We start from the raw sequence: 11,288 nt of genomic DNA, 5'->3' as shown, positions 1-11,288 counted from the left end.
TGGAGAAGGAGATGGAGATTGAGTAAAAGAGAGTTCAGAGCTGTGCTTGTGTCAGTGTCGACTTTCATGCGGTGTGAAACGACATGTATTGCAGCTCTAATCCTACGGTTCTTTCTTTTTTTTCTTTTTTTTTGGAAGAAACTAATCCTACGATTTCTGATCTGCCCGAAAGCTCAAATTTTCAGTCGCTATACAACATTAGTATTCAAAAATCAGAACTTCAGCTTTTGATATCTGTTGTGTCAATAACTGAGCCCAACTCCCTTATTAAAAAAAAAAAAAAAAAATAGCTCATAACCCGCGCAATGCGCGTGATTATTAATTATAATTTAATTTTGAAACTTCAAAAAAAATCATTGCACATAGAACATTGCATTAATATATAAATCACATAAAATTTTACTATCAAAATAACCATAATTTTAGTTTTAATTCATATAAATAACATTTCAAATATTCCTAGATGTGTAGTTTAAAATGGAAAAAAGTGTAAAGAGAAAAAAAGTAGCAAGAGTAAAACCCGGATTCTGATTATAAAAGTATTAATAGTAAGATTAATAGTAAAAATCCCTGATATTATTAATGTGATACGTATTACGTTTTTTAATTTTTATTTTTTTTAGTGTGTACCACGTAGGACTTTGTTTACAAATTGTGTACAAGAAACATTTCTCTAAATTAAAACATGTTAAAATCTTTGTTCCCATAGGTGTAGTTTAGAATGAAAAAGAGTGAAGAAAATGACAAGAAGAAAACCATGATTTTGATTATCAAAGCATAAAATAGAAAATTAGCATGAATTTTTTATATCGTCAGTATGATAATTCTCACCACTTAATGCTATAATACGAAAAAGTCTTTATTTTGGTCTCATGAAGATTCACACCCATGATCTTTTCATTAAAGCACAATAAATTTATTAAAATCATGACAAAATCGATTCAACCTTTAAAATTCACCGGTTTTTTACTTAAAAGACCGGTTCAATGTTTAAAAATGATGGATTCACACCACGTGTCACAATTCTAGGCCAACTCTAAGTTAAAACTCGGTTTATATATATATATATATATATATATATATATATGATAAGGAAAAGTTTTTAATTTTAGATTTTTTTAAAAAATTCTCACCACTTAATGCTATAATAACTCTTAATGCTATAATGCAAAAATGTCTTTATTTCGCTCACATGAAGATTCATACTATAATCTTTTCATTAAAGTACAATAAATTTATTAAAATCATGACAAAACCGGTTCAACCTTTAAAATTCACTGATTTTTTACTTAAAAGACCGGTTCAGTGTTAAAAAATGATGGATTCACGACACGTGTCACATTTTTAGGACAACTCTAAATTAGAACTCGGGTTATATATATATAGTGGCATCATAAAGCTTAGAGTCTAGATACATAGACTCATCTTTTTATTTGTCCTTTTCACTAATTTTTTTTTTTTTAACACTAGCTACACAATCACCACTCATGTGTCATCAATCATCAAACATAATTTTTTTTTTTCATTCATACAATTTACAAATATATGTGATTTTGTTTAATAAAAAATTATTTTATGTTTGATTATATATGTGCAATTTTTTTTTTTTAATGCTTAGTTATGTTTGTATTTTGTCGATCAGAAGATGTAAAGATGTATTGACTATTTGAATAATCTTAGTGTTGTCCACTTGTGGTGTATCATGAATTTATAATTTTTTTTATGCTAACAATTTTTTTGATTATTTATTTTATATTTATGTGATTAGAAATAAATTTACTAACCATTATTTTTTAGGGGTAATTACCTTTTCCCCCCATGAACTACCGGCCAATGTCATTTTGCCCCCACGAACTACCACTTCGACCAAAAGAGAGCATCAAACTACCATTTTTACACACTTTGCCCCCTTCTGTCAGTCTAATTCATGCAAAGACGTAAATGCCCTAACTCAATTTTGAAAATGACTGAAATACCCTCATTTAAAAAAAAAAAAAAAAAAAAAAGAAAGACTGAATGAAAGGGGTGGCTGCCGCCACCCCTGAGGTGGCCGGGTGGCCTGCGAGCCACCCCCAGAGGTGGCTCCGGCCACCTCTGGGGTGGCTTGCGGCCACCCCGGAAGCTGGGTGGCCGCGCGGCCACCCTAGAAATGACCTAGGGTGGCCGCGCGGCCCCCCCAGGTTCTGGGGAGGCCGTGCGGCCACCCCTTAGGTCGGGGTGGGCCGCGAGCCACCCCAGAGGTGGCCGGAGCCACCTCTGGGGTGGCTCGCGGCCCACCCCGAAAGCTGGGTGGCCGCGCGGCCACCCTAGAAATGACCTAGGGTGGCCGCGCGGCCCCCCCAGGTTCTGGGGAGGCCGTGCGGCCACCCCTTAGGCCGGGGTGGGCCGCGAGCCACCCAGAGGTGGCCGGAGCCACCTCTGGGGGTGGCTCGCAAGCCACCCGGCCACCTAAAGGGGTGGCTGCCGCCACCCCTTTTCCTTCAGATTTTTGGTTTTTTTTTTTTTTTTTAATATATTAATTTTAATATTTTTTATTAATTACTGTAGAGGGTATTTTGGTCTTTAAGTAAAAATTAACGGTAAAAAATGGCATATTCCATCCAAAATTAACAGAATTCCTGACGGAAGGGGGCAACGTGTATAAAAATGGTAGTTTGATGCTCTCTTTTGGTTGAAGTGGTAGTTCGTGGGGGCAAAATGACATTGGCCGGTAGTTCATGGGGGGAAAAGGTAATTACCCCTATTTTTTATTATAATTGTTTTCTTATTCAGATAAGAACAACATTGGCATCTTTTGAGAAGGTTTTCTTTATACTTCAAGATTTTGCTAATGTCAACAAGTTTCAGTAAATTTTTTCCTTTTTCAAGTACGTTATTTGTTATTATTTAGTCATTTTTTAAAGATTGGTTAGATTAATAGCAATCATAATATTGTAATAATTTAATTATACATTGGAATATGTGTTATAAGTCGTGAATTTTTTTTTTTTTAATGTAAAAACACTTAAAACTAATAGATAAATAAATTTTCTTGTTTCTGAAAAATCTTAGATTACAACACAGGCAAGCCAAAAAGAATTGATGTATTTTTTAAGAAAAAAGATGCAGATTCCAACTACTTAATTTCTGAAAACTTCAATTTAGATTTGTACTATTGCCTACAAGACAACTTATTAATATATTAATTATGACATTTTTTATATGTCTAATATATATACCTTTTGTAATTCATATCTACATATTGTGTTATTATTCTTATTTTAAATTATGTTTACCATAATTTAATATATAATATAAATAAATATATAATGAGAACAAAAATTTATTTTATTACTATATTTTATTATTCTAATTTCGCCCATACTATGAGAAATTTCTGGCTCCGCCTCTGTCTCCATAGGTTGTAAACAACAGAACCAAACACCAACAGGCAAAGATAAGCTTTCAACTTAGCACCCTTCCAACTCTACATCCCCAAATCAACAATATCATCGCAAATTGTGGGGGGATTCAAGACATTCATAGGATGCTTCCAAGTTCTGCATCCCTAAATCAACAATATCATCCCAAATTGTGAGGGAATTCAAGACATTCATAACATGTTTCCAAACTTGACTATGGAACCCACACAAAAAATAAATAAAAATAAAAAATGATCCTTGTACCTCCAAGTTAAAAGCTTCTACAGGTGGCCAAAGCATAAAAAAAAAAAAACTTGTTTTGGAATGAAGAGAGAAAACCAAACTAATGACGAGCTGTAATATTGACCTAGATATAGATTTTTTTTGACAAATTTTATTACCAGGCTAGCGCGATATGAATGTTATGATAGATCCAAGTATTTGCAGCTTCATACTTTTGTGTACAGATTTTGGAGGCCTAATTGGCGGGGGGGAGTTTTACCGTCCCTTGCACGCCTCTTTTTGATAAAAAAATATTATTTTTAATTAAAACAGCCAGTTGGCGACGGTAAAACGTCTCCCAACAAGCATTTCCCCATATTTTGTTTTGCATGTGTTTTTGCCTCTATGCCAATTTAGGCAAAGAAAGCTAACAATAAAAGGAAAAGTAAAGACAAATGAATGATTCTATACCTTTTCCTCATATTGGGCATGCTATTAAGTCAAAAGGCTCATAAACATATGAATAATGATTCAATGCCACCTAAATATACAACTTTTCACTACCTTACCTATGTGGCAAGGTGGTCCCCTACTACTTTTTGAGTTTTTTTATTTTTTAAAAATAAATTAAAGTGGGGGACCACCTTACCACATAGACAAGGTGGTGGAAAATTGTATATTTAGGTGGTAGTGAATCATTACTCTAAACATATTGCCTTCATTTAGAAAAAGGTACAAAGAGCTTTGAGAAAGTTATTATTGCTTTACTAATATAGTTAATTAAATTTACAATCAGCTCCCCACTTCTTAGAGCATTCACAACAAATGCCCAGGTTTTATTTCCTAAATTTAGGAAAAATATCAAAACCGACACAAAAAGTCACCCACAGTAGACACTCTATGTTACAAAAAAGGAGAAATGTTATTTCTTAGCTACTATGTTACTCGAGCTATCTCACAGCAGAGGCAGAGACGGTTTGTTGAAGAGTTGAGACTTAAGAAGCTGCAGTCAAAGGAGAATGGTGAGAAGCTCCTTGGAACAACTTTGATGTAGAAGCATGGCTGTATTCAGTTTCATGCCTTTCCTCTTCATCCTCTTCTTCTTCTTCTTCTTCTTCTTCTTCAGCATCCCAAAGAAATCGGGCATATGAAGCTAAGACATAACTGCAAACAGTCAAAGAAAAGTACCCATCAAGAACAGAAAACTCCTCAGGAGCCAGCCATATTATTGGAGAGCTCAAATAATATGTTCATCAACTTATATTGAACAAAACACTTGGAAGAATCCATCTAAAGCAATAATTTCTTTGAGAAATTCGATCAAACTGAAGCACTTGATCAAAAAGCTTCGTATTCAACAACTTGTAAAACAAATTAATCTATTTACACCCATCAAGAGCTTTAATTTTCCAAAGTTCAAGCAAGATACAACAATTTGATCAAGCTGATGAAGCTTTAGTGACACCCCACATAGGGAATTACTTGTAAACCCACTCACAGTTTTAAGTATTAAAACCTAAAATTTGTCAAAATCAAAGCTAGACAAGTTGAAATCTGATCAAGGAGCTGCCTTTCTTACCAATCGTCTGGGGCAGTTTTAACAGCTTGATCATAATAACTCTCGGCACGATCTGCATCCTTATGTGTTTGCCATATCAAATCAGCATAGAGAGCTAAAACATTTCCATCACTTGGATTAGCCAAAATTGCCCTCCCACAATACTCTTCTGCTTTAGCAAAATCTCCACGAACCTATTCTCAGATTAAAAGATATCATCATATCAGCAAGATTCCAAACAAAAATTTTCTTCACAAAAAGATTTAGGCAGCAACCTATCTGAACAAGTATTCTAAACAATTAAATGATCATTTCCTTTATTTTCCCTAGCAACCAAACACAGAAAGGAATCAATAATCTAAGAACTTAGAAAATTTGCAAATTTCTTGTTGATTACCTCTTTTAAAAACTTTGCATAGTTTCCAAGAAAAAGCGCATTGCCAGGATTTGCTTCAATCATTTTCTGGTAATAAGTATCGGTGTTATCCCTCCCATGATTATTACCTTCAAAAGACTCAGACCCACCATTATCACTTCCATCTCCACCATATGATCCTCTGCCACCACAACCACCACCAATACTCCCAGTTCCACCACCCCCCACCAGAGTCTGTAACACACAATCATTCTTCCCCACAGCATATCCTTCGTCATCCACAACTCTCTCACCCAACCCAGAGCTTGACAAAAGTCTCCGAATTGAAGATGATGATAACTCCGAATTGGGTTTTAGCTCTTCTTCTTCTTCTTCTTCTTCTTCTTCTTTGACCGTGATTTTTGGTTGTTTTTTATGGGAGAGAGATATGGGGTTCGTTTTGTTGGGCTTTGGTGGGGTTAGAAAGTCTGCTTCTGACAAGGCTTGGGTTGCCTTCTTTGTCGATTCATCAGGAGGATGAGGATGGAAAGATGTCGTCAAAGAAACTGATCTGGTTCTTGAAAGCTGGAGAACTGGTTCAGCCTCTGGCGACGAATCCTGACAGTACTGGGGTAGCCATGAGTTCAAGATTGGTGCAGAGCAGCTTCTCAGAAGCATGGTCCTATGGTTTCAGAGAGAGAGAGAGATTGAGAAAGAGAAGGAGGAAGCAAAACCTCCTCAGTTTTTTAGCAGGTAGAGAGAAGATGAGAGTGGCATTTTATAGAAGCGCGAAGAAAAAGCAGATCGATGATCGATCGATCAATCTGGTCCGTACGCTCATTAAAAATATCAATCTGGTCCGTACAATTAGTGTATTAATAGAAGTGAACGACAAATTACATGGCCCAGCGCCCATGGGTTACAACCTGCTGTCCCCACCACATAAGCCCGCAGTTCATAGTACATGCTTAGAACCTCTGATGCACTGACACGTGGCTTTTTCACGTGTTAATGCGGACCCACCTCCTCCATTTTATTTATGTGTAGGAGAGTGGACGGTCCAGAATTGGTTTTGGAAGTGACAAAGTGGCATCACTGTCTTGTTAGCCTTTCTCCATCTTGCCCAACAATGAGTTTGATGCGCACTTGCTTGAAACCAGCGGATAAATTCAGCACTAGTTGTGAACCAACTGGTAATCTATTTGAACGGTTACCGATTTTAGCAATTATATATAATTATATATATAATAAAATAATAAAATATGGACAAAAATTTCTTATAAATTTGTTTATAGAACATTTTTTACAACTCACATATAAGAGTGATATGTGTCCTATAAATATGTGAGAATCACATTTTCTTTTTTATTAAACTATTAAAAAAACATATGAAAAACACATGCTATTAAAATACTATGTGTATGTGTTTCTCACATGTCAAAAGACACATGTCAATCTTATATATAGTTTGTTTGAAATTTCCTGTAAACCGGTATGTAAAAAATTTATGTCCATAAAATATATATTAAAAATTAATATACTAAAAAATTAAAAATGGATCCTTGTAACAAAAATTCCAATAATTAAATAAAATGGATAATTGCACCATTGGTCCATGGGGTTGGCCTAAATTACATATCACTGCCTGTAGTACAAAAAGTTCATGGAGGGTTTCTGTGGTAAACTACAATTACGAATCACTCCCTAAACCCGTCTTCCGTCCATCAAATTAACATATTTTGTTAGTTTGTCACGTCATACTCAATAAGAAATCGATACGTGTCCATTACAATAAAAAAATATGAATAAATAAAACTTAAAAAATATATATATGTTTTTTTAAAAAAGAAAATAGAAAATAGCAAAAGGGTGGCCCGGCAACGTCTAGGGGTGGCCATATGTCGATTTCCTATTAGGTATGACATGGCAAACTAATGAAATCTGTTAATTTAGTAGACGAAAAACGGGTTCAGGGAGTAATTTGTAATTACAGTTTACCACATAGACCATCCATAAACTTTTTGTACCAGAGATAATGATTTGTAATTTAAGTCAATCTCAAAGATCAATGATGCAATTATCCCTAAATAAAATAATCGCACTGTAAAGTGGAAGCCAATACAAGCACCAAGTTTAGTCGACTCCCTAGCTATATATTTATAGTCGTCATCATCTAGTCGTCATCATCATTGAGATGAGGGATAAAAATCAAACAACACCAAAAGAAAAACAAAAGCCGTGGGCTCTACAATGGAGATGAGCAAAATACAGGTGATATATGATGCCTGTAACTCTGTATTTTCTCATAAATAGCTTCCAACTTGCCAACAAATTCAACGGCTGAGAAATCTCCTAGGTATTCGCCTTTATCGCTTATAGTCCTCATGCTAATTGTTTTTATCTATTAATTTAACTCTTCCTATAATAGTAGAAATAAAAATTTCAATCATGAGAGTACTGCATGCAGACAAAACGAAAGCCATAGATCTTTTTTTTTCTTTTTTTCTTTTTTTCTTTTTTTTTAGATAAAAGCCATAGATCTTGAAATCGATGAATTTAGCTTCTGTGGGTCTCCGTCATCAAGCCCAACAAGTACTGTCGAAGGATTGATTTGTGGGCAAGACGTCTGCGACATCACTTACATTCATATTATGCGACAATTTTTCTGTAAGCAGAAACTGTTAGAAATAATCAACATATTATTTAAATCTAACATGCGCAGCGGAAAACGAATAAACAGGATTCAGGCTTACCTCTAACCATGTTTGCTCAAGCGTTTCCACGATCCATCTGAAGAACAAGAAAGATTATTTGAGGGATCTTCTAACCTATGCCTATTGCTTGATGGCTGTACTGATGGTGTACACAGGCACTCTATTTATAGGCTAGGTTAGGGACCCTCAAAATGGTAAACACCGTATTTGTTTCCTTCCATCAAGGAAACAATATCATTAATTGATTTTAAAATCAATTAACCGATTCCATATTTACGGTAATCTAAATTAATAGAAATAACCATAATACCGATTCCATATTTACGGTAATCTAAATTAATGAAAATATCCATAATGCCGTATATGTTTATTGAAAAAATAATAAACATAGTAAATACCGTAAATGTGATATAAAGGACACAACCAAAAAGGAATAATATATTACATTCTCCCACTTGGACTTTATAACACATGACCATATGGTTTTAGGTTCTTTAGTTTTGGCCAATCTTTTATGGAATCCTCCAACTCAGTTAAGAAATGTTTCACACGAATCATGGCGGTAAAACCATTATAAAATTAGGTCGTCTCTTCCATGTATCACGATGTAAAACACTCCTTACATGAGTACCTTATGGATAATCAAGCTTTATGAATGAACTTCCTATAAGTCATTCGGGTCCAACTTTATTTATCCTCATGGATAAAATAACAAATGTGCACAAAAAATCTTTATTACAATAACTTTATGTTTATAGACCAAAAAGAGACAAACCAAGCGAAAATGAATTAATGAGTCTCATATATTCCGCATGACTTTATTCTTTCTTTACCGGTAAACTTTAAGTCATGGGATCCGCAATCATTAATTCAGTACTTATATGCTCAATAGACCCTTTATGTCTCTTAATGTTATCTCTCGTACTGAGATACTTAATGTCGATTTACTTCTGCTTCTACTCTTTATTCTTATAAAAGAAGATTATAGTAGAATTACCGCAGAGTATCTTTATGGTCTAACTGTAAAATAGACAAGATTGAGACTTTCAACAAATGTCTCAACCATCATGCCTGTGTACCAAATTCATAGCACGCTAGACTTTTAGCTTTCTTGGTAGACGTAGCAACTATAGTCTGCAAACTGCATCTCTAGGATCTATCCTTCAATAAAAAGATATATACCTTAGAGTAGACTTTCTACTATCTACACAATCAGCAAACTCAAATCTAAACAACTAACCACCTTCAAATGGAAAGTGTATCCTTAGGTTAAGTTGTTCTTCTTTGTTCCTTGCATATACCGCAAGGCTTTATTTGCAGCACTTTATTGACTCAATATACTTATTGTCAGTCATATGGTTATGTATAATGCAGACCCTTAAAACTTTTCATCTGCCCTTATTCCAATACCTTTTGGGACATTAATCTGTATTTAATTAGTCCCTCTTAATTGCTACTGAAGGTGCAAATCCTTCATTCTAAATTTTTTTCAAAACTTTTTTTCAATGTAGGCCTTCCGAGACAATGTTAATATTCTTTATGTCTCTGTGAATCTCTATGTCAAAAGACATAAGAGGTTTCACCCAAATCCTTCATTTCAAAGTTTTGTGAACTTTATGTAGCAAACCTAAATCACCACTTGCAAATATAGGACTAGAAAGATTACTGTACTCCCACTGACCTTAAGGTATATATACTAATCAACAAGGTTTTCTATAAACAATAACCTTGTAAAAAGTATCTTACCATTGAGAGATCTATCACAGCCCATAAATAGAATTCTTTAATTTGCAAGCTTTCTGACTTTTATTTATAAAACCTTTTGATTGTTTCATGTAAACCTCGTCCTTAAGATCCCTATTCAGAAAAGTTGTTTTCGCATCCACTTGATGTAGCTCTGGATCAAAAATAAGCTACTAATGCTATGATCATCTTGATGAACCATCCTTAGACACTGGAGAGAATGTTTCACGATAATCAATGCCTTCCTTATGAGTAAAACCATTGGCTACGAGTCTAGCTCGACCCTTCAGCCATGGACTTAACTCTCACTTCATGGCACTGAATCTCAATGAGGAGTTTTCTCCATTCATAGCATGTGAAAACAAATTTGGATCATCTTTATGTCCAACGTCAACATCAGACTCTGGGAGATATACAACATAATCACTAAGAATTGTTAATCTACTTATTCTATAGGATTTTCTTAATTCTACTTCCTCTGCATTTTGCAATGGGAGAATAGATTTTGAACCTGTTCTGTATGAGTTGGTTGTTCTAGAAGTGATTGTGGCTCAAGATAATCAATCTGATTTTCCTGAATACAATCAATCATCCTCTATGAGGAGGAGATTTGGCCAACTCTAGTGCTTCCTCAAATTCCAATTTATGTGAATGAGCACTCCCACTAGGTTCCGTATCCTCTAGAACATTAAAACCCTTTAAAGTTTACTAGATAGCTTATAAAAGATCCGCTGATTGTCCTTGAATCTAATTTCCTTAGGCGAGGATTATAAATCCTCTCTTTAGCAAGGCAACCCCATATGTGTAAATAATTTAAACTAAGCTTCCATCTATTTCATACTTTAAAAGGTGTCTTATGGACAACCTTAGATGGAATACTGTTTAACATATACACAATGGTCTTCAAAGCTTTACTCTATAAGGGTAATAGCAGATTAGTATTACTAATCATTTCCCTTTGTGTGTACCTACCTTAATACTCTATGCCCTATATTAGATCTTATGATCTTCATATTGTTTCTCTTCTTCTTCCTTATAGATATTAAAAGCATTCAATACCCCAGCTTTAATATTTAGAAGATAGACATACATAAACTTTATATGGTCATCACTGAAAGAGATAAAAATATCTCTGACCATTTAGGCAATGAGTATGGAAAGGTTAACATATTTCAATGTACATGATCTCAAGAATTTTAAAAGGCTCTCTTTGGCACCTCTAATGGTCTTGTTGGTATGCTTTCCCTTATGCAATCCACACAAGTACCAAAGTCAGTAAATCACCGACTTTTATT

The 11,288-nt window shown here is 34.6% G+C and overlaps 1 protein-coding gene across 1 annotated transcript; it reads right to left on the bottom strand.

Moving 5' to 3' along the window:
* Positions 1–4,366: 4,366 nt before the first annotated feature.
* Positions 4,367–6,297, bottom strand: LOC133864400 (uncharacterized). The gene is made up of 3 exons (XM_062300724.1): positions 5,579–6,297; positions 5,203–5,375; positions 4,367–4,787 (listed from the first exon to the last, which is right to left on the bottom strand). Exons 1-3 carry the CDS (start codon positions 6,212–6,214, stop codon positions 4,619–4,621), a joined length of 978 nt encoding a protein of 325 aa, XP_062156708.1. The 5' UTR covers positions 6,215–6,297; the 3' UTR covers positions 4,367–4,618.
* Positions 6,298–11,288: the final 4,991 nt, after the last annotated feature.

The sequence above is a fragment of the Alnus glutinosa genome, chromosome 3 (genome assembly GCF_958979055.1).
Source record: "Alnus glutinosa chromosome 3, dhAlnGlut1.1, whole genome shotgun sequence".
Classification (NCBI taxonomy): Eukaryota; Viridiplantae; Streptophyta; class Magnoliopsida; order Fagales; family Betulaceae; genus Alnus; species Alnus glutinosa.
The sequence above is the reverse complement of the archived record's forward strand: the minus strand, read 5'-3'. Positions and strand labels throughout refer to the sequence as shown.